This window comes from Lacerta agilis, chromosome 3 (genome assembly GCF_009819535.1).
Source record: "Lacerta agilis isolate rLacAgi1 chromosome 3, rLacAgi1.pri, whole genome shotgun sequence".
Classification (NCBI taxonomy): Eukaryota; Metazoa; Chordata; class Lepidosauria; order Squamata; family Lacertidae; genus Lacerta; species Lacerta agilis.
Window position 1 is genome coordinate 80,740,667 of NC_046314.1, and position 27,843 is coordinate 80,768,509.

Below are 27,843 nucleotides of genomic sequence, written 5' to 3' on the forward strand. Positions count from 1 at the left end.
CCACTGTCCCTGAACGAGCAGCTGTCACTTTTATCCCTCTCCGAAGTGATCACACGACGGGGGGTGGAATCCAGAAAGTCCACTGAGCAGCTCAAGGAATTGCCAGTCTAACATTTCTACTTCTATCTTCCCCGCTAGTTTGGAGAAGGAGAGTCGCGTCACGTTGTCCCTGAAAGAATGACGTAATCTATATCCTTCCACTAGGGGCCGAGGGAAATCCGTTCTCGGTCTATCTATCCCGTGGCCTTATTTCCCCCTCCCGAAGACTACATTTCCCAATATGCATTGCTGTATAACCAACTGCGTTCGAGGCGCGCAGGTAGTTAAAGCCATGCTGGGAGTTGTATTCCCTTAGGCGTGAAGGCGGGAGTTTTAGCGGCTGAGGCAGCTGAGCTGTTGCCTGGGCTTGTTCAACCTCCCGCGCATCCCACCTGCGGCTCTCAAGCCGAACCCGGCTACGTTCTCCGCCTCCTCGCCGTGGCGGCCCCGCGTGGCCCTCCATGTCTCGCGGGCGGGAGCGGGTGGTAGCTTTGGCGGACATGGACTGCTTCTACATGCAGGTGGAGCAGCGCCTGGAGCCCAGCCTGCGAGGGAAGCCGTGCGCCGTGGTGCAGTACAAGACGTGGAAAGGCGGCGGGTACGGAGCTGCTGCTGCTGCTTCCGCTTCTGTTGCTGGGCCCTGCTAGCTTTGCTGCTCTGCTCGTGTCGGCGGAATGAGGTGGGAGGAGGAGGATCTTGACGCGGAGGAGCTGGGGGGAAAGGGGCCGTGCGGCTCAGTGGTCAGGGCAAAATGCTTTAATCGCCGACACCCCCAGGGAGGGCTGACAAATCCTGAAATCCTGCCGAGTTGCTGCTGCTGCCGCCACAACCGGTGCTGATCGATCGATGTGTGGTCGGTATAGGGCGACTTCCTAAGTTGCCCCCCCCCCAATTTCTTCCCCGCGTTGTGTTTTGTTTTTAAACTTCTTCCAAACAAGCCACAACAAACTAGCATGCCAGGGTGTAACATTTAAGCCTCGCTGGCTCTTTGCTGTGCTCGTTTTTTTTTTGTTTCTACTTGCAGACTTGCAGGGGGTTTCTTCGGCATTAAACATGAAACCTTCAGCCTTGAAACAGGACTGTCCATTCAGGCGCCTCATTCTGCTGCATGCGTAGAGCAGATCCTATTCACACTCAGAAATGGCAGTGGGAGGATATGGTTTTGTGAATGTTTTCTGGTATCGCTTCAAGGGTTTTCTGCTGATTTTAAAGAGCAAATGTTTTCGCCAGGCTGACTCCCAGCTCAGCCTGCGTTTCCTGGAGTTTCTCTGGACCATAGACCTACCTGCTCCTTCCTGTGACCCATGTTTCTGTTTTTTTCTCTACCCACTGCCCCCAAAATGATAGGATTCGTTCCTGCACACTCCCCGTCTAAAATTGACTTCTGTTTTCTCCTCTTAGGGTGGGAAAACCAAATGCAGCATAATAGAATCCACTTCCCCACGTGATTACACAGTTAACACTTATCTATTTCCGTCCCCAATTTGATTCAAGCATTACATAAACTATTTACTGTATAGTCTTCCACCTGCCTCTCAGTATCTCCTGAAAACCTTTAAAAATTAAGATGGCTAAAATATTATAATGCGGAAGGAAAACTCTCCTTTCTTTTAAGCTAATTTGTAGGTGGGTTTTTAAAAAACATGTTAATTTGTTGAAGACTCATTATCTAATGCTAAACTGAACCAAAAAAGTGCCTGGGTTGGTGTGTGCCTTTCATTGTCTTAAACCCATAATTTAATAGCTCATCATTTCTCCCTCACCCGACTCAGAATCATTGCAGTGAGCTACGAAGCTCGTGCTTTTGGAGTTACCAGAAACATGTTTGCTGCTGATGCAAAGAAACTATGTCCGGATCTCCTGCTAGCACGAGTACCAGAAGCCCATGGTAAAGCGGATCTCACCAAGTAAGCCCTGGATTGATTATTACTTGCAGCTGTTGTTGCCCATGTGATTGTGAAGTACTCTGAAACAAAATAGGGTTCAGGATGGTTACTGATCAGCTACGCTTTTGATGAGTTTTCTGCTTTGGGGGTTCGGTTTGCTTTTTGGAAACTTTTTGGAATCCTCTTTTGCTGCCTCTTTTCCAATGTGGATACAGTTTGTTCATTCTGGGTCTTCAGGTAGCAGTCTCTCTAGAAATTATTTTTACTGTTCTTTGAAAATTGAACAGTTCAGGCTTTCTACAGAGTATAGTGAACTGAGCTCAATACTTTTTCAGCCAGAGTTTATCTTTAATAGGTAAGATAGCTCTGTTAACAGCATGCCAGGTGGGGGATGACAACTGCTACTTACTGGTATACCACTGTTGATGGCGTATTGCTAATTAGCTACCCCAATTAGAAGTTAAGATGGAATGGGAATATTAGAGCATTGTTGGGTCTCCTTCCTATGTAGGTACCGAGAAGCCAGCGTGGAGGTGATGGAAGTGATGTCACGCTTTGCTGTGATTGAACGTGCCAGCATTGATGAAGCCTACATGGATTTAACTAGCGCTGTGCAGGAAAGACTTCAGAAGATGAAAGGGCAGGCTATTGTAGCAGAGCTGTTGGCAACTACCTACGTCCAAGGATGGCCAGACAGCCTCGCAGCAGAAGAGAATACAGGCAACAAAGGTATTGCATGACTTCAGACATACTGTTCCACTCTTTTACTTCAACTTCCCTTGCTCTTAATCAGGCATAGGCAACCTCGGCCCTCGAGATGTTTTGGAACTACAATTCCCATCATCCCTGACCACTGGTCCTGTTAGCTAGGGATGATGGGAGTTGTAGTCCCAAAACATCTTGAGGGCCGAGGTTGCCTATGCCTGCTCTTAATCCTGCTTAGATTATAATTCTATATAGAGGTATTTTCATTCTCAAACTTGTGTGCCAATAGAAGAGCATGGTGAAGGTGTGGAGCCAATCCACAACTCCCAGGTTTAGCGTATATTTTCCTTTTTGTCTTTGCTTCAGTGTTCATGTGAGGGTACTAAAGATTTGAAGGGATGGTAAGAAATTGGAAGTGTGCCCTTCAGAGGTAATGGCTATAGTACCATAGCATTTTCTTCTTGAGCTGCAGTTTATAATACAAGTATCTTTTCTTTATTTTGTTGCTTTCTAATATTTAGCGCGCTTCTTGTTCAGCTTGTGAGACTAGATTAATTTGACCTCAGCAAAAAGTTTCCTAAGAAGAAAGACACGTCTGCTTTCTAACCTGCAAATCAGACAGCAGGAACAAAAGAAGGTGGTTAGTTTGCTGCTGAAAGGCCAGTATTGCAGTGGAGAGGTCTGGGGAATAGTTAAGAGTAAAAGCAGTAGGAATTGCCAAGACTGATGTACTTTGAGAGAGCTTATTACTCAAGTCTGTGTGGCTATTTTCCATGTGGCTATTGTATTTAGTTCAGTTCCAAATTTTGAAATTTATTTTAAGCCATTTAAGTTTATTGCACATCTTCACCTACCTTGCTACTAGTGTTAGAACATCTTTTGAAGGCCAAATGGTATGAAACTTCCCTGTTGGGAGAGCTGTATGCTAGGTTGTGTGTTGCACTCTTACCTTGATTAATCTAATCTTTGAGACTTGCCTAAAGGGTAGCCCTTCTTTGGCTGCAAACATCTTTACAAAAATGCAAAACCATTTCCCCCCTCCTGCCTCCTCCAGTTTATTTGCTTGCCCTGCAAGTTCTTTCTTTCTTTCTTTCTTTTTTTCTTGGGTTTATTTGACCAAGGGTGGCCTTATAAAGGGCTTGCTGATTTCTTCCTGTTTTCTTCTTCACTAGATGTTTTACAACACTGTGTGCTTTTTGTAGCTTTCCTGACCTGTCACTCTGCCATGACAATAATTATTCTTTCAAAATTGGAGATAGGTTGCTTTGTTTTTCCCTTTTAGAAGAACTGCGGGAACGTGGTTTGCGACAGTGGCTTGAATCATTGCCTTTCGGAGATCCCAGCAGTCCAGAGCTGCAGCTGACTGTGGGAGCTGTCATTATGGAAGAAATGAGGGCAGCTGTGGAATCTGTCACTGGATTTAGGTGTTCCGCTGGCATTTCTCACAACAAGGTGTGTGTAAGACCAGCATGTTTGTGTTTTTGAACTCAACACTACTAAAGCGGTGTACCTCTTGGCTGCTCTATGTATTCAGTGGAATCTGTGCTGAACAGATTATTATTGTGACCTGGCACAGAAAACAGAAATGGAGGAATCAGGATAGGATTAGACCCAATAATTGTAGTAAATACCATCATGAATCTGGTTTTGGTAAAGTGTGTTTTATGAACAACTCCAGAATGTGAGATTGGATGATGTGATGGACTGAAGATTTTGGCATCTTAATGTAGAGCAAGATTAACAGGAATACATCTCCAGGTTGCGCCTCTTGTAAGCTTCCTAGACATAGATGTGTGGCTAGCTAATTGAGTTATTCAATAGGTTTCATCTGATTAGATCACATTTGTGTGGACCTAGTTACCAATGGCAATTGTCTCTGAACCTTCTTATACAGATGGCTGGAACGAAGTAGTCTGATTCGGAAGCTGCTTGCTACAGCATGCAGGCACAACATCTTACTGTGTTATTTGCTCTAAAACTAATGGCACTTTTAGAGAACAGATTAATAGAGGGAGAGATGATGCAAGTTGTATTAACAAAAAACATGGAGTTAGCCATTCCTGCCCTTGGTGATAACTGTATTGATGCTACAGGTGGAGGCCAGGATACCTAGCACCTGAGAGTGAGAAATGTAGATTTCCTCTTCCACACAGTTATTCTGCAAAATGTTAGAATTCAGTGTATGTAGTAGACCTTAGAGGTAGTACTATTAATTTGATTAGTATATTCTGTATTCAAAATATTAGGAATAAACAAATTGTTGTTAGATTTTGCAGCCACAGGCTGTAGACAAAAGTCATATACCCAAATAAAAAGAGGGTATCATTGTATGAGGTTTCATTTGAGGAGACAAGATTAGCCCAGATAATAAGCTCTGAAGCAGTGGATGTTTTCAGAGTAGAGATTCTCTTCTCCCTGCCACCAAACTTTCGGTTTAAGAAATTCAGCAGGATGTAATTTTTTCTTTGATTATAAGAACCAAAATCTGGCAGTATGAGAGAGATTTTCTACTTTCACAAATGCAATGTCTAGTTTCATTTAGTTTTGAATTCCTTTCTTAAAACACTGGGTGTGATTTGGAAAAGAAAATAATCCATAGTAACATTTGAAAACAAAAAACTGCCAGCTCATTACTCGCAGTATTTGTGTATTATATTCAGCCTTTTCTCTAAGATGACAAAATAAACTCTGATAGACCAGGTGTGTGTTGGAAACTCAACTTGGAAAGCCAAGCTTCCTAAATTGGATACTTTCTTTATTCCAGGTATTAGCAAAGCTGGCCTGTGGCCTCAACAAGCCTAATCGTCAGACTTTGGTGTCACAGGGTTCCGTCCCTCAGCTCTTTAGCAAGATGCCAATCAGCAACATGTATGTAAAACTGATGATCTGCTTCTAGAAGCCCCATGTGAGATTGCACTCATGAATCTCAGAACTAGCATTTTTCTTCTTCACATTATTGTTTGGGGGTATTCTGGGTATACTGTAAGCATCAGACCAATGGCAGTCAAGAGATATGGTAATAAGAATGGATGCTAGGGGGGGGGAAATTCTTTGTGCAAGCACCAGAATTTGGGGAGCCATAATAATTTTTCAGCCATCCTTTGTGCCAAAACTGATAAACTATTGATATTTTTATATAGTTGATTATTATTAGGGGCTGGACTGGAATTTTCAGGCCTGGTTGCAAATTAAATGAATTCTAAGAAATGTGTGGTGCTGTTTCATTATATTTATTATCTTCCCAGTTGATTTCTTCTCCTGCACATACTAGTGTAGGTAAGGAAGAGGCTACTTGTTAATTTCTTGCTCTGTTGGGATGTTTTCCATGCTTGTCTCATAAAGCCAAGTTTTGCATTGCTTTTTCTCCTTGTCCTGCTTATCTATCTGCCTTCTGATAGCTGGTGCACAAGAACCTGTGTCTGAAAACTTCTGCTTTTTTACATACAGCAGTTTTCCTTTTCTCCCATAGCCGCAATCTTGGAGGGAAGCTTGGGGCCTCTATCACTGAACTTCTGGGAGTGGAGTATGTAGGAGAGCTGATCCAGTTCAGTGAATCACATCTTCAAACCCACTTTGGAGAGAAGACTGGGTAAGTTGCTCACTAAAGTTCTGGCCTCTGCTACAGATTCAGGTTCCATTCATGTTTGCTTATGCTGGTGAGGATTCTGCTCAAGACAGGGTCTGCCTTGAGTTTTCAAAGTCTCATTTCTACTGAGAACTTGACACAAACACATTAAGAGGCAGTGCATTTGCTTAAAAAGCCAGATGAAACATCTACAAGATTCAGGGAAGATTGCAGCACGTGCATTTTAAAAATAGCTCACTTCAGTCATTGCATTGAAGTAACACTTAATATGACAAAATAACAAAAGGGCAGCAAATATTATGTATATACTGCACAAATTCTATAGAGGTAGCTGTGTAAGCTGCAGCAAAAAGGGACTGTTGGGTCACTTTAACGACTTGACAGGTTTATTATGGCATAAACATTTGAAGGATAGTCTGTTTCATCAGATGCATATGGAGTGTCATCCTCAGGTGATAGATATGTAATAGAGAGACTGTTGTTTTCACTGTTCAAATGTTCTATTCATGGTCACCCATAGCAGGAAGCTGCAATTCATATTCGCTTCTAGAGAAAATGAGGTTGTCATGTAATTACATATTTCTCCAAGTTGGACAACACAGTTCATCTGACTCCGTTAACCCGATAAGGCTATTATGAAATCAAAACAATATATACTCTGTGGGGGTTTTATACAGAGGGCTGTAGTATAAACACCGACAACTGAGAAACACTGGCCTGCCAGTGCTCCAATTGGAGAATAGCCTTTACCAAAGGTGTCATGGGTTTTGAAGACGCTCGAACTTGGGACGAAAGAGAGAAACACACCAAGAGGAAGGCATGCTTGGCAAACCCTCACCATGATCAACTCCCGCCCAGAAACCTTTGTCCCGACTGAAAGGACGTGTGGATCCAGAATTGGCCTCTACACTCACTTACAGACTCACTGCTAAAATTGTGTTTATGGAAGACAATCTTACTTGGCTACGAGTAATCACCAAAGAAAGAAGAAAGATACAGATGGCAGCAGTGGATTATGTCATCGACTGCCTTTTGGACACAAAATTGATGCTGATCTACCAGGATCATATTTCCATGTTCTTCCCATAATATCCAGCTTGGTCCTTGCTGTTGATTCACTGCACCCCAGCAAAATATGTCATAGCAGATTAGGGTGCATCACTAATAGCCACTCTGTGCAGTTTGTATACCAGTATCTATTCAAATATGCCGTTAAGTGGCAGAGACACTTATGATAGGGAGCTCTCCATTTGCCTTGCCTGTATTCTCTTTAGAATATAACTCTTGGACTTAATCCTCGTCTCCATTGATTTGTGTGCAGGTGCCAGATACATTGTTGTTGTTCAGTCGTTCACTCGTGTCCGACTCTTCGTGACCCCCATGGACCAGAGCATGCCAGGCATGCCTATCTTTCACTGCCTCCCGCAGTTTGGCCAAACTCATGTTAGTAGCTTCGAGAACACTGTCCAACCATATCATCCTCTGTCGTCCCCTTCTCCTTGTGCCCTCCATCTTTCCCAACATCAGGGTCTTTTCTAGGGAGTCTTCTCTTCTCATGAGGTGGCCAAAGTACTGGAGCCTCAACTTCAGGATCTGCCCTTCCAGTGAGCACTCAGGGCTGATTTCTTTAAGGATGGATAAGTTTGATCTTTTTGCAGTCCATGGGACTCTCAAGAGTCTCCTCCAGCACCATAATTCAAAAGCATCAATTCTTTGGCGATCAGCCTTCTTTATGGTCCAGCTCTCACTTCCGTACATTACTACTGGGAAAACCATAGCTTTAACTATATGGACCTTTGTCAGCAAGGTGATGTCTCTGCTTTTTTTATATATATAAAGATTTTATTATTTTCTGTATATGAACAAAAGAAAATACAAAAATACATGATAAACAACATACAATAAACAATAACAATAACAATAACAATAAACATAAAAAACACAAATACCTCACTAAACATACACCTATCTCTATCTTCTTGTTAATTCTTTCTTCTTTACACACTTTTAGACTTCCCTCGTTCCCCCTCCTGCATTCAAAACTAATATATATAAATTGGGTAGCTTTGTATCTTTTTCCATTAATCTTAACCTTGTCTCTCAATAAACTTAAAATTAATTAAACAAATATAATTTCTCACTTTAACTCTTTATCTTTATATACTCTTACACATTCTTAACATTCACATCTAAACTTCTTCTGCACTATTTTATCTAACATAATCATGCTAAAGCCAATTCTGCTAGCTAAGATGTCTCTGCTTTTTAAGCTGCTGTCTAGGTTTGTTATTGCTTTCCTCCCAAGAAGCAGGTGTCTTTTGATTTCGTGACTGCTGTCACCATCTGCAGTGATCATGGAGCCCAAGAAAGTAAAATCTCTCACTGCCTCCATTTCTTCCCCTTCTATTTGCCAAGAGGTGATGGGACCAGTGGCCATGATCTTAGTTTTTTTGATGTTGAGCTTCAGACCAGATACATTGGATGTCTCTAAGTAAATAAGTAACATTTCCAACCTTGGAACCACTTACTGTATTTTTCCGTGTATTGGATGAGGTTTTTTGACTCAAAAATCACGTCAAAAAACTGGGGTTGTCCAATATACGGATAGTGGCATGGGGGGGGGGAGCGCTGCTTCCCCCGATGCTGCAGGGAGCGATCTGGGGGGTGTTTCTTTCCTGCAGCTACGTGGGGGGAGAAGCTGTGCACCGCCAGCCAGCTCGTTGGCGGGAGCGCAGCTTCCCCGATGCAGCTGCACGCGGCGGGTGCTCCCTGCGTCATTTCCCGTGCGTGGCAGCATCGGGCGTTCCCTGGGTCGTTTCCCACATGCAGCGGCATTGGAGCGCAATGGCTGGTGGGAGCGCAAATTCTCCCAATGCCGCTGCGTGTGGGAAACGATCTATGAAGTGTTTCCTGCCCCCAGCTGTGTGAGAGGCTCAACAACTTGGGGCCACCTCCCCTCATTTTCCTAAAATTGAGTCCCCTAAAATAGGGGGGTCCTTATACACAAGGGTGTCCTATAGGTGAAAAAATACGGTATTTATTTAACTCGGGTTTCCATATATGCTTTGCAGCTCCTGGTTGTATGACTTGTGCAGAGGGATGGAGCATGAGCCTGTGAAACCTAGACAATTGCCCAAATCCATTGGCTGTAGTAAGAATTTCCGTGGAAAAACAGCTTTGGTTACTCAGAAGCAGGTAAGAGAGTGTCCAGAGAGCCGAACCAAGTTTGTCCTGAGAGTAGGAATAAAAGATAAGGTAGCACACATTGCTGTACCCTTTCTCAAACCTAATTCGGTCATCACATTTCAGCATCACTTTGCTCTGAAATGGTCAATAAATTGTTGAAGAATTCTATCAATGGGAGGGGAGTGCCAAATTTCTCCTGTGACCTGCTGATGAGCTAATCTAGTAGAGGAGGAATTACTCCTTGGACCATGATCTCTCTCTGCGGTGTTAGCAAATGAGATCCTTGTTCCATTTTAGCATCTAGCGCAGTGTCCTGCCCTTTGAGCATTCTGTAACCACATCTTTCCCTACAATTGAATTGCTCCATGGCAACATTTCTGATCATTTCAAGATTATTTTATTAAATTTCTATACTGCCCTTCATCCCAACAACACAGAGTGCTTTACAATATAGAAACACAAACATAATCAAACTAAAACAGTACTCTTCCCCCTACAGTATTGTTTGTTTGTTTAGAGATCCGAAAGCTTTTGTTTTTCTTCCTGGCCTTCCATCTGATCAAAATGTCCTGTGGATGTTCCTTGCATATTTTGGTTTTCTATTTGTAGTATACTGAGCAGTATCCTAAGACAATAATAAAACACACAGTAATTCTGTATGTAGGTGCAGCATTGGCTTCTGCAGCTGGCCTTGGAGCTGGAGGAGAGACTGAACAAGGACAGAGATCAAGTAAGTAGGGAAAGACAGAGGTCCTACTATCTCCTTGAGTATGTTATGTCTGAAGGAGATCTGTGTGAATTGGGTTGAGAAGTGCAAGTGTGCCTGCCTCTGGTAACCATACATACCATTTGTCTGGATGTAGCTTGCTAGAGGTCTGAAGTAATTACAGGTAAGTATCTTCAGCAAATCAGAAATATGTCCCCTCAATCTGTTCTGGGTCGTCCCCGTCCCCCCGTCCTCTGTTGTAGATTTGGGAGCAGGGGTGGAGTCGCAGAGAGGAGGACTAAGCCCCATCACGGAAGTGGATGTCATTCCACTCGTGCCATTATTTAGTTAGCATATGAAGCCTATGGGTGGTATATCCATCTTTCCGCTAAGCACTGACTGGACCTTGACCAGCTCATTTTATTAAGCTGACTAAAGCGTGTGCCTTTAGATCACTTCCTGAAAAAGAACAGATACACCCCTTTTTAGCACTGAGCTTTCCTTGCAGATGTTGTCACAGTTGAGGTGAGCTGCTCATGAGCACTGAGCTCTTGTTGCAGGCTAGAGTTCCTTATAGTCTTCCTACATTTTTAGCTGCCATGGAGAAAGACAGTAGGGTTAAGATCCATACTGGAACACATCTGGATTAATCCAGCCCAGGCATAGGCAAACTCCAGCCCTCCAGATGTTTGAGACTACAATTCCCATCATCCCTAGCTAACAGGACCAGTGGTCAGGGATGATGGGAATTGTAGTCCCAAACATCTGGAGGGCCGGAGTTTAGTCTATGCCTGATCCAGCCTGATACTCACTACCCCCTTTTTAAGAACGTCCTCCTAAAATCCAAGTTATTGATATCTCAAGTATTTCTTGGTATGAGCTTTCGTGTGCATGCACACTTCTTCAGGTATCTGAAGAAGTGTGCATGCACACGAAAGCTCATACCAAGAACAAACTTAGTTGGTCTCTAAGGTGCTACTGGAAGGATTTTTTTTATTTTTTATTTTGTTTTGACTATGGCAGACCAACACGGCTACCTACCTGTAACTCAAGTATTTCTTGTCAGGATTCTGACATATATCTTTCTTCCAACAGAACAACCGGGTCGCTAAACAGCTGACTATTGGGATCCGTATGCAGGGCTGTAAACATGCCAATGGCTTATCCCGCTGCTGTGCCTTAGCAAATTATGATGCCCATAAAATCAGCAGAGATGCTTTTGTGCTAATCCAGAACTGCAATACTGCAGGAGGCCAGCAGGCTGCATGGTGAGAACATTTTTTTTTCTTGGACACAAGAGTGTTACTGCAGATGAGGAAATGTTAGCTTTATCCCTTCTTCCAATGTACATATTGCAAAGTCTGTGCTAGAACAGAAAACGAACTACTAGTGGGCTGGACGGCCACACTGTTAAGACAGATATCTATGATATGAGAACATATATTCCAATTAGAGCTAAGATGAGGATTGCTCATAATATATCTTTGGGCCAGCTTCTTCCAGGCTTAGCAAATTGTTGAAAAATATCTGTGCAACCATATTTTTTGAGTTTACTCCCTTTGAATTGTTTGCTAATGTGATCTCGCCTACAGGTCTCCCCCAATTACACTTCTTCAGCTTTCTGCAAGCAAGTTTTCAGAAGCTCGTGCTTCCTCTGTGAACATTACTTCCTTCCTGACGACTGACAGCCAAGGTACCCAAGCCACTTGCAGCAGCCCAAATGGCAAGTCTATTGAAAGCCCCAAAAAGGAGACCCTCAGGAAGACAACCAATTCTATTCAGATGCTTTTTCAGAGGGCAGTGGAAAAGAAACAGGCCCAGACTATGGCCAGGAACTCTCTTCCTGGTGTCAGCAGTGAAAGCACCTTACCATCAATACCAGAGTCCAGTATCTGTCAGGATAAACGACTCACCCCCATTAACAGTCAGATTCCAAAAGCTCCTGCGGAACAAAGTATCACCAGGAGCAACCCAGACTGCATGCAGAAACAGCTCTCGGTAGAACAGTCTTTGGCCAGCTCCGAAGCAGGGCTCCTGGAGATCCCTTTAGAAACAGAATTGCCTGAGGTCTCTTCAGAGCTCCCTGATCTGTGCAAGGAAAAGGAAGTGCATCCTGCTACTGGAATTTCCCAGGTAGGGGCTGATAGTTGGGCTCTTCATCCTTGTACTGGTGACACGATGCTGTGCGAGAAATGTAATCAACAGGTGTTGGTATGGGAGTTCACAGAACACTCTGACTACCACTTTGCTGTGGAGCTGCAGAATTCTCTCTCAGGAACTGACTCCTTCAGGCCATCTTTGCCTCCCACCAGCCCTCCAGCTAAGGGCAAAAGTAAACAGAAGACACCCACAGCCTCCAAGGCCAAAAGGCCAAGGCAAAGCACAGATAGGACTTTGGATTTCTTTTTTAAGAGGCCACCTCCTTAGGATGAAGCTCATCTGAGCAGCTTATCTTGGAAAAAAGAAGGTGCAACTTATTTGCCTTTATCTAATATCCATAAGTACATAGGATAATAAATTGTTCCAAACAGGTGCTTGAAAAGCTACAGGACTCCCCATTGTTGTTACAAGAACCTGCACTTGGTAGTCAAGGTTATTTTGCCTTCTGTAGCGCATTCTTGCTCTGTAGCTTCAGATGGTGACAGATGTCGCATCAAGATGCCATATCAACGATACTACCAATTTATGGTAGTCACTGGGGCCATCTCTAGTCAGACTGTCCCTTCCCCAGGGCCATCTTTACATTGTATGTCATTCATTTGTTTTAGTATTTTAAACTTGTAAAGGTATTGGATGCAATACATGCTTCTGAAGATCTAGAGAGGTGTTGCCCGAGGGCTTTCCTAGGCCTGCTCTAGGCAACTAAATGTCAAGGGATGAACTTGGGCACTTCTGCATCCTGCTCATGTGTTCTCTCATTTTGCTGCTTAGATCAGAGTTGTAGGTTGTGACTGGTTTTTACTATGGTGGGGATTGCCCTTCCATAGGCACTTTGAGGAAGACAGCCGTTAGAGTTGAATAGATACTGGAATATGCATTGCGCAAGTCCACATGTGCCCACTTGACCACTTTGATCAGCGGAATTGGCGCTATCTAGGCGCCATGTGATAACTGTTCTGCATTTTTAAGAATTCGATTTTTTAGTGTGGCAGCACCTGCACTTTGGAACCCCCCGCCTACTGAGATTAAGAAAGCGCCTTCATGGTACTCTTTTCAGCACCTGCTAAAAACATTCTTGTTTAGAAAAGCCTATGCAGATGCTTAGAAAGTTGGTGATTTTAATCTGTCTTTAGTATTTTAACTTGTGTGCTTTAAAGTATGCTTGTGAATTTTTTACAATCGAGTGGTATATAAATTTTATGAAATAAATAAAGTGCAGAAACCAGTGTATACATATGGAAAGTTCAGGCAAATCTATAACATCTGTACTTTAATTTGATGGCTTGATTAAGTATCTACTGGATGAGAATAGGTCTTATCTGTATGAAAAAGCAGGACCTTGTTTAAATAAAGTTGTCCAGTGTGATTTAGGGTGTTTTACACCTTTAGCTTTCCTACCTGGATAGTAACAAACATATACAATTATTGCCCTATGGTGCAGTTAGGGTATTGGAATGGATTGTAGAACAGGGATCAAATCACCGCTGTCATTAAACTTGTTGTGTGACCTTGAGCCAGTCAGCCTCTCATCCTAATTTGACCCAGGGGTTTTGTGAGGATAAAATGGGGGGGGGGGGAGAGAGAGAACCATGTATGGCACCTTGAACTTCTTAGAGGACAGGTAGGATATAAATAAAAGTGTCCAATTGCAGCTTTCTAACTCCTTGGGTGTGAGCTATGGTTAAGTATATTCCATATGAAATCCATGATGTGTATGTGTTAGGATTTTGGCCTAACCTCTGATGCTACAGCTAGTAGCTGAAGTATGTCTTGTATTTCACATGACTGTCTGAGTTTCAGCGTGAGAAAGGAAGTCTGTATTATCTCTTTCTACCATGTGATGTTATTGTATGTTTTAGCTTTCGCTTCTGGTTCTCAATGGAGTAAGAAGCAAGATGCCTAGCTCTGTCCTGTTGGAGTTTTGGAACAGAGAATGGACTTTGTAGATAGCCTTTAATAAAGTAGCTTTTAGATCTACTTTTGGCTTATTCTTTCCTACTGCAAGACACAGGGGATGTGCGTGCTTTCTCATCGGAGGGGAGTCACATATTGCTGGCCTCTGGCCACAGAGAAATGCTTGGAGTCTGGAGCACTTCTGCCGGTTGCCCCGACAGCATTTTTCAACAGTTTGAAGTCTTCAGCTATACTTCTGGAACCATGGAAATGTGGTTACTGCTAGTGCAAAACCTAACAGCCTGTAGCACTCGGTGGTCTCAGGGACAAGATTTCACACTAGTTATAGGGCTTTAGAGAGTGCATTATTAGGCACAGGTTACAGACACAAGATATCTATCTGGTCTTGTTTTACTTCCTGCTAAAACCTTGGTCTGCTTTTTCCCCTTTTCTATGGAAGTTGCTGGAAAGGAATTTTCCTCATAGGCAAAAATACTATCCAGTAAAGCAGAATAAGGGGAGATTTTCTTTGTGTTGAAAGAAATATTGGCAGGTTTGGGACTTCTGTATAGAAATTGCAGCCTGTTTTGTTGTTATTGTCCACAATGGGATGGAAACAATGTTAGCAACAGCACCTGATTTTAGGCAGTATTACTAACACAAACAGGCTAAACAAGAGCTTCATCCCACAGCTGGTGGAGTCAGTGCTATTAGGGCACTAGTCATATAATTGGCAAAACATGTGGCACTTTGCTATTTCAAATGCAAGTGTCAGAGGTTCTTGCATTATCTTTATCCAGAGACCTACTGGCTTAGTGTGGGAGTAGAGAAACCTTCAAAAATTCACTATCTCCGCAAGCAAGCAGCAGCATACAATCCTCCCCTTTATACTCAAAACTGCTGTGGTCAGGCCGATAGTTCTCTGCATACACTGCGGAATGTCAGATAAGCATGTGCTACCAACTTGTAAACACTCTTCTGCATGGAAAACTAACAGAAAAGCCTCCACATATTGCGTGGCGTCTCAATGCTAGCACTAGTTGCTGTTCAGCCATACAGCACAATTTTATTCTTTTCAATAAAACATCTTTATTTTGTACATTATATATCTATATATAGAGAGAGAGATGAAAACACCTCTCTGATTTTTAAAGAATCCACAAACAGTGAATATGAAAAGCATGGCACCGAGAACACTCACACAACAGAAGGCAAGGAAAAGACAACCAGAAAGAGCACCTTTGAACGTTTGTCTGCAATGGGGTTAACTCTGCCAGAACTGTAAATTGCAGGAAAAGCACCTATTCCTCCCACAGGACAAGTATGTAGTGGCAATGGGCTACAGCAAACCCTCTACAGGAGTGCATTAGGCGGCCAATTTTCTTTGTCTTTTCTAAAACAAGTGATCCAAAAATGCCTCTTGTAGAACCAATCCAAGTGATTAAAGGGCAATTGAGAGAGAAACCAATTTAATCAGCAAATAACCATGATGCTTTGGGCCATGTTTACTACTACTTCATAGTTAACTGTCCATTGTGCTATTAAAAGGATGATTAGCAGAAAGATAAATGATCGTGGTTATACTTAAAAAGCATCAACTTGGAAGCTAGCTGTATGGTTGCGCAGCTGTAAGTTAAATCTCAAAGAGTAGTTGCATTAAATAAACAGCTGTTGGATTGAGGTAAACTAACAGAAGGGTGTGCGTTTTATAGTGAATAAAAATGCATCGTTTTCACTGGCCATCTTGGCTGTTCAGCTGAACACTCAGTGCAGCAGTGGCTAAGATGGGGATAGCCAAAAAGAAGAAATGTATTGCTGACTTTTAAAATATAATTTCCCAGCAAAATGTTAAAAATATCCCTCAATGTTTGACTGTCTTACACTATTGCAAACACTAGGCATTAAATATAGTTTTAAGTGGACTGATTGAAATCTTGGGTATCGTATGGTTTTCTGTGGTGCATACCAGCAATGTAGACAAACTGCTGCAGTAGGCAGTGTTGATAATTGTAGTAATTGTAGCAACACTTCAAATCTTCCTGGGATAACCAAGCAGCACTTACTGCTTTGGCTCTGAGAAAGTAAGGCATGTTTCCCAAGGAACAAGTTGGATGGGGTGCTATTGAATTCCTAACAAAAGCCAGACAGTACAGATCTTTCAGTCAAGATGGTGAACAGCAGCGGCTCAGGAAACCACCAGCGAAGTTCTGAGAATTGTCAAAGCTAAGGGGGGGGGAGTTCTGCTCTAGGAAGCCACATTATATATAGGGTAGCTGCTCAACTCTGCCTAGGAGTAAGTTGTCTTAAGATGTTTGTGATTGTACCTGCTGCATGAGATGGGGACGGTGGTTTCCATCAGGTCAGCGTTACCGGTATTTCAGGGAAATGTCCCTCTTCTCCCACACCCCCAACCCCACATTTTCACTAGAAGCAAAAATTAAAAACCCACAATGAAATTAGCTGTTAAAAATCAGCACAAAACGGTAGTAGGGAGGGGGAGACCCAATAAGCCATTAGATTAAAATGAAACCAACAAACAGTTTAAAATTAATCAGAAATATCCTGAGCTGTACTGTGGACAATGCAAACTTTTCAGCTGAAGCTTCTTCATCTGTCACAGGCAGCCTGTAAAAATCAGGCAGCAGGACAATGGAGACTGAGTGCTGTAGGCAATGGCTGTCCACTATTGCTGCCTCAGGAAGCAGAATCCCCAAGTTGCAGTCCAACACACTAATGGCTTTGCCCACTACCCGGCAGTAACTTCCCAACAAAAGTCAACAGAACCAGGAGTTGCCGGTCCAGGCAAAGATGCAGCCGCTCTCATCTATTCCGGGGAAGGGACATGAAAGCAGCAGGTGATGAACAAACAACATGCTTAACTTGCTCCAGGAGGAGCACTCAATCCAAGCGGCAGTTCTAGCTTCTGCAGGAGCAGAAGGGGTTTGTCCATGTAAATTGACTGGCCAGCAGCAGCTCTGGACAGTGGGGAGAGACTTTCTTCCCTTCCCCTATTGCTAACATCAGGAAACCCCACTGATTTTGTGAGTCAGAAAGTGACGAGGTCAGAACTTAGGCCCTGATCCAGTCCATTCTCTTCGATGGTGATGGCTTGGATATAAGTGACATGTCCAATACCTTTGGTAACTCCTTCACGGAACAGCAATTTGGCTCCTATCTTCAAATATTCAGGATGTTTAATGAATCTGAAACATACCACAGCCTTTTCTCCTGTACGCAGCTTGTCCTGAAAGAGGGAAATAATTTGAGTTACAAGGTCAGTCGCCTAGCTACTCAGCTTACGGATTCTAGGAAATGAGGGGGATGTTTAAGGCCACTGAGCAATTTAGTCCCAATATGCTTTGCGTGTTTATGAAATTCCTAGTGGATTTTACTATGCAGGTTCTCTTCTGAAATGGTGAAGGCATTGCAGAAGGGAGTCCTAATGTCATGGTTACAATAACCGATGCAGGATGAAGACATGAAAGCAATGGAATGATTCCTTGAGTAGACTAGAAAAGCACCCCTCTTCTCAAAGACCTACCTTCCCGTGGATCTTCTCCACAATTGCTGTTTGTCGTACATTGCCAACATGCACCGTTACTTGAAATCCCTTCCGGAAAGTTGTGGCATGGAAGAGCAGAACAATTTCAGCTTCAAACACTGAGCAAATGGTGGGATTCATCTCTGGGCTGACCATCACCATACCCTAAGTGACAGCAAGACAGCTGAACCAATACTCTTGACAATGGCACTCCTCTTTTCCCCAATACATGCACACTAGGTGGACTGCTACTGTCCATGAAGTGTCCAGTTTTCCATTTGCAGGAAGCTGGCCTCTCCACAGAAAACCAAAAAATGGAAGGGTAAGATAAGTGTGTACATGATGAAGACAGACTAACAGTGGGTGAGGATGTATGGGGAGTGTTTAATTGCCCCCTTCTGCTCAATGGCTTTCACTCCATCTCCTTCACTATTGTAGTTTTTTGTGGAAGCAAACCACCCCAAGCCATGGATTCAACTATTCCCAACCCCTGATCCTGAATCAAAATGACTAAGTGAGGCGTTTATATTGCCTGCAGCATTTTAGGGTGTTTTCTCAAGCAGGAGTTCCAGAAGGAACCACAGTCCCTCTCAATATCACCCCTTCACAACACATGGTTTCCAAAAGGGTAGGGGGAAGCTTTTTAAAACCACAGCTCCCAGAAATAGGAGACGGACTCACTTTGCGCAGCAGCGAGCGGTCAAAGTGCCCAAGAGCCAGTGTGGCAGCTTGCCCAGCCCGAAGCACACGGCACGCCGAACGATTTCGCTGCATACTGCACACTTTCAGCTGGAGGAACTTGCCATCATCGGTTGGACCAACCACCAAGTTATCTCCCTCTCTACATATCCCACTGGCAAGGGCACAAAAATCAGGAGTGTGTATTTAGCTCTCATAGAAAGGGAAAGCTTTTGCTTCCTACCTTCTTAACACATACTCTGGGGCAGTTTCTTTAAAGTCTTTCCCATCTCAACTATCCTCTATATCCCACAGGGAATGAATCCCTTTGGATGCATTCTTGTTTCTCTTCCACAGTCAACTTCTGCCCTTGAAGTGAAATTGTATCCACTTGATTATTGAGACAAGGCATTCGGCTTCCACCTGCACAGTATTCCCAAGCCTACAATGAGGAAGGAAATACTAAACTACACTGCCAGTCCTCCCCTGGGGGGACAGAAGCTCTTCTGCATCCCCTCCCTATTAATACTGACCCCATGGCACCATGCAAATAGCAACACCCACCTTGACAGAGTTCCTCCAACAACTGTGCCCACCTCTGGTACTGTATAGATTTCATCCACCTGCAGCAAGACAAAATCAGGAGCTTGAGACCTGCTATATGGCTAGGCCTGCCACCCTCCCCACCCCCCTTCTCATGAGTGTCAATATAATTCTGTCTACAGGACCTCAGAACCCATTCCTGAGCACTTTCTTCCTTACCCTATTTCTCACGTCTCAAGCATCCCAGAGTACCAGCCCTCAGTGAATACTCCTCATTCTGCAGGTGTTTCCTATGTTTGTCTATAAATGAAATAACCTAGAGAATCAACTAAATGATACCAGGGACCTAAATCAAATCCCTTTCTTTGTATAAAAGACAACCATAAAAAGAGCCAGCCACAATCTCATTGGGTGACCATCCTTCCATCTCCAAGATGTCCTCGCCCTCAACACATGAAGGTACTTACTGTTTGAGACTCCCAATAACATCGAGAGAGCCTTGTGTACCTGGAACTCAGTATGTTGCTGCATGAGCTCTTCCTGTTCTTTGCTGTTTGTCAGAGGAGGAAGGATGTTGAGGAAAACTTTCAGGTGATCCAGGTTATCTCCAGAAACACTGGACAAGGTGAAGATAGGAGTGATGCTGCCAACACACATGAAAGAAAGAAGATGGTGAGCTGCAATTCTGTGTACGATTGCCATTGAACACAATGGGAACTTGACTTTTACAAGTAAATATGCACAGGGAACAAGTCCCTATGATTGGCTCCCAGAGAAGTTTGAGAGGAGACGTCTAGGATTACACAAACTTGCTGCTGTGCCCATAAATAGGCCTGATCTTAGCTCTGTACTGCAGTGCCGGTCCCACTTGCCTTTATAATTTTACCTATTTAAATACTGCCTTGTAACAGGAGTCCTTGGGAAGGCTTACATTAACAATTCACATTTAAATAAAATACAACAAAAACATTAAAAAGTCAATTCAAAACAGAGAGAACCTGGCTTGTTTCTCTGTCTCATGGAAATGTACTACAGGCTGCAACAGTTGAGGATGCAATCATATCGGAGGCATATGTTATCTAGTCCCATAATGCAGCATTAGAAGTACTAAACCCCTGTACCACCTAGCTAAGCCAGTGGGGTAGGGGCTTCACCCCTACAGGTTTTTTAAAGTAGAACGTGAGAGTGATCCCATTAGTCACACTGCATGTTCCACAGACCTGGAGGTACTTGCACCTTTCTCCTTAAATCCATTCTAGCGAGTTCGTTGCAACTGCACCACCCATGTCACCAAGTGATCTTCCCTCCCATGCCAAGAAGGGCAAGTGATTCTTACTTGGGAGACTGTGCAAACTGCTGTGCTGCAGTGACGGCATCGTCTTCTGATGTTACTAGCAAGGGGAGCTTGTTACAGCCAGGCTGCTTCAGGATCCTCTCCAGCTGCTTCACTGTCCGCTCCACAGTGGCTTTCGAGCACAAGTCCACTTTGCTAATGACAATGAAGAAGGGGACCTTGAGGGCCATAGCCAAGCCAAGATGTTCTCGTGTTGTACCTGCTGCAAGAGATAGAATGGCGGGGAGGAAACAAGTTGAGAAGACGGGACCCCAGAGCAGTTTACATTCTGCTTGAAATGGGCATATGTATTACTGTGCTACAAAGGGTGAGGTGTTGATTTTTATTGACTGCACATCATCTTTGAACGAGATGTGTCATGCCTAGGTCTCAAAATATTATTAAATCATAACACGCAACATACAGCTTACCAATTCCCGTATTAGCGCTCACCACCAGCATTGCAAAATCGGGGCAGTAACTTGTGAGCCCAAAGATAGTGGTTTTAAGGTACTTGTGATGGCCAGCCAAGTCAATGAAAGTGATCATCTTAGAGGAGCTCTCGCAGATCTCTTCAGCTGTCCGTGAATCACTGTAGTTGACCACCTAGACAGCAGAAGACACTGCTGTTGAGCATTCAAAACCCAAGGCAAGAAGCCATATTTTGAACCAAAGGAGCAAGACAGCAACGCAGCAGCACAAACATACCTCTCCTTTGCTGTTAAAGCCAAGAATTTCAAAGCTGATGCTGGACGTCCTCCCAGATTGGATCTCGTGCAAGTGCCGAAAGAGGTTGAGACGAGCTCTACCTCGCCCGTTATCTAGCTCTCCTTGAGTCAGGACACCCAACAGAGTTGACTTGCCTGAATCCACATTCCCAAGCACAGCCACTCGCAGATCTAGGAACTTAAGGGGGAAATGAAGAGCATATTTCAAAACAGAACTAACCGATAGAGACAAGAGTTTTTGAAGTGCAAGGTGTGATTGAGGCCTTGACTGCCTTGCAGAGTAAAACACTAAGGGTTCCAAAAACACTAGGACAATTTGTATTATTGCCTGTGATATATGACAGCTCTCCAAAGCACTAACCAATGGAGCATCCTTTGAAATACCTTCATGGGACACAAAGTTCCAGTTGCAACTTTCTAAACAACAAACTGCTTGTATCGGAGGGCATTTGAATCGAGTGGGTTGTTACCTGCTGGTTATCTGGGACCTTTCGGACAAGGACCTCTGTTATTTTCCTGGGAATATCACTGTCATAATCCACTTCTCTTTCCCGTAGCACCGTGATGTCAGCTCCTACTCTGCACATTATAAAACAGAAAGCCGGTGGGTGTTAATACATCAACTGCAACGGCTTCCTCAATAGGTGATGGAACAGGACTATCTTGCTGTGTCTTTCAGAAAGGCCTCATGTGGACACAGCCTACAAATTCAGGGGAAATGTTGTCTGCCTCCCCACTTGGCGAGCCCTCATATATCTGTGACCATTAAGTAATAGCTTGCTTGCCAATTCTGTGGGGGTGAGGGCATTCACATGTGACATTTCAGCATAGATATTAGCCCAGTTTTCCAAATTTAATAATGGTAAGGATTCTGGGGAAACGTACGCCACCACATATCACAAACCATTTACTAGCCAGACCACACCGCTGCTCATTTGAAATCACTAGACATGACAACACAGACATATAAAGTTCTCACCATATAGGAGTAAAGTGGGTTAAAACAAGGTGTGCAAATATAGCAAACTATGTAGTTCTCATTAAATAAATCTAATAGAGAGGAATACTGACTGTATTAGCACTGATTAGTGAGAAACCAGCTAGATTTGGCTTCTTTTCAGACAGAAGCAGGCACCTGATATGCAAGGAAACTACATAGGATTTTTTTTAAAGGAACACTCTCTTCTTACAAGTGTGACTTGCCAGTAGGTGCACTTAAGGGATTATGGTAATGTGAGAAAAAAAAACCTTAGGGCAAAGGACTTGGTGCATGGAACGCATTTTCCCAGGCTGGAAATATTCTGTGGGATAGCAAGACCAGAATGCCAGCTCATTTGTGGAAATAATGAAGCACAGTTTGCTTGCTCTGGCCCAGAAGTAGGACAGATGCACATACTTCTCAGCCATCCGCCGCAGTGTTTTGAGAGAGGCACGCATCTCCTCTTCTGACAGTCCTACCAGCAGCCCGTTGTCCTCTACACCAATCTGGTACACTGCCTCACCACGGCCTTCTTGTAGTCGCCACTTCATCTGCGTTACTAGGTGTTCAAAGCGGTACTGGGAAGGATTAACTAGTTTCAGCTGCCCAAAGAAAGGAGTGATTACAGTCAACAAGCAAGGAGATCTGATATGGGCAAGCAATTTGCTTTTTAAAAAAGAAAAAAGTAAGAGTTCTTCACTAGAGTTTGACCATTTTTATACAAGTCATGAATTGGGTTGAACAGTTTATCATTTGTTCTGAGTGACTGTCGAGTTCAGATGCAGCAGTTAAACTCCAGGCAGTTCAATAAAAGAAAAAACAATTCACTGGATAACAAATCTGAAAAATTATGCAAGATAGCAAAAATATCTTGATTTATTATTACAGTTTGTCTACTACTTAACATTAGTTTTTGAAGAGAGGCCCCCAGATTCAGTAAATTAAATATGAGATATCCAATACAACCACAAACATTTCATTTGCTTTGTGTCTTCCAAAAAGTATTGTTTTGTTTGCAGCAATATACTCTAATTCAGTGTTTTTCAACCACTGTTCCGCGGCACACTAGTGTGCCGCGAGATGTTGCCTGGTGTGCCATGGGGAAAATTGAAAAATTCGAAAGATTAAAAAAAACAGCCAAACAGACCCAGGTTGCGCACTGAATAAAGTATTTTATAATTTTTCATATTTCTGTTTACTTACTATTTCATAATAAAGTAATTATAAAATACTTTCTTTGTGTTTATTTGATTCCTATTCAAGAGAATTACTTTATATATAGTCAATATAGGCACAGAGTTAATTTTTTTAACATTTTCTAATGGTGGTGTGCCTCGTGATTTTTTTCATGAAACAAGTGTGCCTTTGCCCAAAAAAGGTTGAAAAACACTGCTCTAATTGCTAGGTACTAGTATGACTCGTAACATAATTTGGCATATGGCTCTTAAGAACTTGGTATCAAGAGCCCATCCCACAAGTAACTCACCTTGTATTCTATGTTCCCATCTTCTGCCTAATTAAAAGAAGAAAACATCACGGGTTAGTGAATTCTGCACTGCTCATCATTTTACATACAACTCTTGACATCTCATTTGTCAGCTCAGGGAAGCCAGCACATAGCAGTGACAGATTTAGACAGAATCAATTATATCAAGAGTTGCTAAATGCTATAGTTCTGGGCTCCATTATCTATAAAAAGGACCAAACTGTAATGACATGGCTCCCATAGTGCAGTTTTAGAACTATGCCTGCCTGGGTCATCACTGTTCTGCAAACAACAAGCAGATTTACAAATGCCACAAGAGCTGACTGTGAGTTTTAGTAGTACATTTACAGCTGCTCTAATAGCTCAGATCATGGAGAAAGCTTCAGAAATCATTCTCTTAAGAAAAAGTAAATCTCACGTCAGTATTTCAAACAGACCCAGCCTCCTACTCTGCCTGCATGAATCACTTTGAATCCTTCACTGGGCCTCTGTCTCCAAGACACCTCCTGACACCTGTGTGCTGGCTGCCAGTTTTTGAATCTGTGGATAGACATTATTTTTTGAAGTGAAGTAAGAACTCACAACTTATGTTGACCAACAATATAAAAAATTCTGAATCTGTAAAACAAGTTCAACTGACTACCATCTAGCTCCATAGTCAGCCAGGAAACTGTAATAGACATGAGAAAAACACCTTGCTTCATTAATCAATAACCAAGCCATACACCTGCAAGCACTGTCTGTATCTTAAAGATATCTTCCTCCTCCTTTTACCATCCCAAGATATTCTCCTGCACTACCTCATACTGCTCTGGCAAATAGCATAGTTCTCTAACAAATGTCCCTTATGCTGGTCTCTTCCTTCAAGCACACAGGGCTTGGGATGACTAATGTGACTGGCAGCTGAGGGAGAAGAAACTAGTAACCAGCTCGTAGTACAACAAACAGCCCAATGCCATGGGAGATCCACAGAAAGATCACCACTTCTGACATTCCCTAAGAAAATACTTCTAAAGAAGACACCCCCAATTGAGCTAAGTGTTAATAACTAGTACTAAAAATGACTCACGTGGGGTGGGGGAGACCATCTCTAAAAAGTAGATATGTGACATTGAATTGCACCCTGCTAATCTTAGTTCAGAGATAGTGGTGTGAGTGCAGAAGGAAAGTGTAATAAACAAGACTAACAGCAGCATGAAAACTGATTCACTCAAATTTCATTTCTTCCTGAAATAATCTTGTTTTTCTGGAAGTAAATATCACACTCCCTCTATGAGTAGATTCAGAGTTCTTTCCATGCAGACTGCTGCTATTTTCTATCTTAAAAATGTTGGTGGCAAGGGAAACACGGTAAACAACATCATGGAATAAACCACCTACATACTGGAAATATGCCCACTCAATCTTCTAGCTTTTTTTTTTAATTCATGTAGCGTAGCATCATCCCCACCAGCATAAGTTTAGAGTGCCTAGGAAATCACTGCCTTAGAAACACAACATATCAATGTATTTTAGGAAGCAAGTTGTTTAACTTTTATCTACTGAAGCTGCCGTAGAAGTGATGCAGAAAAAGTGACAAGCTTAGGCATGCCCCAAAATAGTCCACTCAAGTCAACTGAGGGCAGAGAGGAAGTACAGCACCACTAAAGTCTCAAGGGGGATGAAATAACTAATTCTGCTCTCTGGGGGAAAGGAAGGCTCACCTTCCTAAAACAAAGGGCCAAGTTTTATTATTAATGATATTGTTGCACATCTTATATGGTTTGCTTCACATTGATTCCGACTGCTATCAATGCTTGATGAGACAGAGAAACAGAACAGTTAGAGATCAACCTTCATTAGTATGAAAGAACTGAAGGGGCATATGTGTGTATGCATATACCCTGTACGAGTTTTGAATGGAAATGAGCCAGGATAGCAGAATGAGTTTGAGACTGTAATACAGCTTTATTAAGCCTTGAGTCTCTGGACCAGGCATCCCCAACCTGCGGCCCTGCAGATGTTTTGGCCTACAACTCCCATGATCCCTAGCTAAGAGGACCAGTGGTCAGGGATGATGGGAATTGTAGTCCAAAACATCTGGAGGGTCGAATGTTGGGGCTGCCTGGTCTGGACTATCTGCATCAAGGTCCAGCCCATGTTCAAGCTAATCTGCCACTGCCAGGTAACACACAGTAGGGACTAGTTCTCACAGAAGTAGTAAACCTATGTCTAGGTTGTACAGTTTCAGGTGGGGACTCACTTAACAGCGCTTCTCTATATCACAACCCTAAAAAAAAGACCACCTGCACATAGAAATCTAGGTGTTAGCGAAAACACTAGGTTAAAAATAATAATCCCTGACATCATCTTTTCTATGTACAGGCAACTGTTAAGAGTTAGCAGTAAGATCGAAGAACATGCAATTATGTGAGCCCCTAAGTATAGTCTGAAGCATGCCATTGAAATTCAAAGAAACCTATTACAGGTAGGTAGCCGTGTTGGTCTGCCAAAGTCAAAACAAAATAAAATAAAAAATTCCTTCCAGTAGCACCTTAGAGACCAACTAAGTTTGTTCTTGGTATGAGCTTTCGTGTGCACACACACTTCTTCAGATACACTGAGACGGAAGAAACCTATATTAGTCAGACCATTGTTCCATCTAACTGAATACTGAACACTCTGTCTGGCAGTAGATCTGATGGGGTTTGGTCAAAGGTTTTTCACATAACAAATTACCTGACCTTTTTAACTGGAGAATTAAATTGGACAGAAGACCTCAATGAGAGCTAGACAGAGCTTTCCATAGGAACAACCAGGGCTTTTTTCAGCCAGAGCTCACCAGAACCTAGTTCCAGCACCTCTCAGGTGGGCACCATTGCCATTATAAAAGAACAAGGGAGGCATTTGTGGTGAGTTTCAGCACCTCTTTTTCTAGAAAAATAGCACTGGGAACAACATACTACAGAGTTTCCCATCCACAATCCAAGTAGATATGAACTAGATATATTTGCCCATTAATGTCATTTGGAACTACTAATGAACTTAAGCTTCAGTCTAGGAGTCCTAGTCTTTCCAAATTGGACTGGCTGCCTTTATTTCAAGTTAACAGCTGTACGAACCAATAAAAGCGCAACTTTAGTGACTCGGAATTGCCACAAGTGGAAGAGAGGAAAAGAAGTTGACAAAAATGGTATCTATTTCCCTTTTGACACTCAGGAAACCTACAGTTTCGGAGATCAAGTCATTCACTGTGAGAGAGAGGTCAAGAGAAACTTCAAAGTGTGGCTGTCATCTATTAAGCAAAAGGGGTGGGGGGAGGAAAGAGAGAGAGAGAGAGAGAGAGAGAAAGAAAGAAAGAAAGAAAGAAAGAAAGACGGACAACTATAAAACCACACATTTCAGTCCAAGGATACTGCAACTGAAGTGAAATGTGCGTATATTGCGGGGCACAACAACCGGGCTACGAGTGTGAAGCCGATGGCAGTACCAGCTGTCCAAAATATCGAATGGCACTATTCGGAAGGGCTATGGAGTCTTGGTAGGTTGGTCTTCTACCCCTTTCCCCTGAAACACACAGCCCAGCCTTGTACGTTTCTAGACGGAGGCTCAGCATCTCCCCCCCCCCCAATGCCGATTTGCCACAGGGGGCTTGCCACCCCCTCCAAAGTCAGGGGAACCACAAAGGCAGAAGCGGGAGGAAAACCCCGAGAGAAGCCCATCGGTTGCAACACAAGAGGAGGATCCTGCAAAGACCACCGACCACCGGATCCCGCACCTGGCGCCCTGCCTCACTCACCTCCGGGGGCAGGTAGGGCGGGTTGTTGGCCTTGCCCCCCCGGTGTCTCCCGTTCTTCTTCCTCCCCCTGGAAGACCCTCCGCCGCTACCGGAGCCGCTGCCCGCGCGGCCTCGCAGGGCACCGCCGTTCCCGCCCCCCATAGGCCGGCAGCAGCCCCCAAATAGTTCCGACACCCCCGAGTCCATCCTGGGCCGGCCTGCCACCCTCCCCCGCTCCAGCCCTCCCCCGGCCACGGATGCTGCTGCTGCTGCCGCCTGCCACCTCCCAGCCCCGGACTTGGCTTATGACGGCTCTATAAACTCCGGCTCCTGACGTGAGAAAGAACCGCAAGGCACCACGGGAAACAGGGCGGTAGAGCCGCTGGACTACAACTCCCAGAGCCCTCTTCGCCGCGCGGGCCGCGTTCGGGTAGAATACCGCTCTCGCTTACGTTGTCTTTCAATGACGGCGGGTCGGGCGGCATTAAGGGACGGATCTTGGGATGGGGTGCAGAACCACCGTTTCCAGCAACGTATTATGGAAACGCAGCTGCGTATCTGAATAGAAATAAGATTTGTTTCTTTCTTCTATAGGTTAGGACCGCGGTCCTCAGGAGCACATTAGCCAGTATTTCGT

The 27,843-nt window shown here is 43.5% G+C and overlaps 2 protein-coding genes across 4 annotated transcripts; one reads left to right on the forward strand and one right to left on the reverse strand.

Moving 5' to 3' along the window:
• Nucleotides 1-372: 372 nt before the first annotated feature.
• Nucleotides 373-13,350, forward strand: POLH (DNA polymerase eta). Of its 2 annotated transcripts, none has more exons than XM_033144525.1 (10): nt 373-637; nt 1,812-1,946; nt 2,437-2,654; nt 3,913-4,082; nt 5,395-5,498; nt 6,100-6,219; nt 9,288-9,411; nt 10,067-10,132; nt 11,204-11,376; nt 11,701-13,350. In XM_033144525.1, exons 1-10 carry the CDS (start codon nt 501-503, stop codon nt 12,533-12,535), a joined length of 2,082 nt encoding a protein of 693 aa, XP_033000416.1. In that variant the 5' UTR covers nt 373-500; the 3' UTR covers nt 12,536-13,350. The 2 variants fall into 2 exon arrangements, with proteins under 2 accessions (XP_033000416.1, XP_033000417.1); XM_033144526.1 differs by lacking the exon at nt 373-637 and adding an exon at nt 668-718.
• Nucleotides 13,351-15,189: 1,839 nt separating this feature from the next.
• GTPBP2 (GTP binding protein 2) lies at nt 15,190-27,451 on the reverse strand. Of its 2 annotated transcripts, XM_033144528.1 has the most exons (12): nt 27,228-27,451; nt 23,450-23,476; nt 22,381-22,565; nt 21,455-21,563; nt 20,965-21,162; nt 20,688-20,862; nt 20,260-20,479; nt 19,431-19,566; nt 18,945-19,003; nt 18,384-18,555; nt 17,703-17,867; nt 15,190-17,405 (listed from the first exon to the last, which is right to left on the reverse strand). In XM_033144528.1, exons 1-12 carry the CDS (start codon nt 27,411-27,413, stop codon nt 17,208-17,210), a joined length of 1,830 nt encoding a protein of 609 aa, XP_033000419.1. In that variant the 5' UTR covers nt 27,414-27,451; the 3' UTR covers nt 15,190-17,207. The 2 variants fall into 2 exon arrangements, with proteins under 2 accessions (XP_033000419.1, XP_033000420.1); XM_033144529.1 differs by lacking the exon at nt 17,703-17,867.
• Nucleotides 27,452-27,843: the final 392 nt, after the last annotated feature.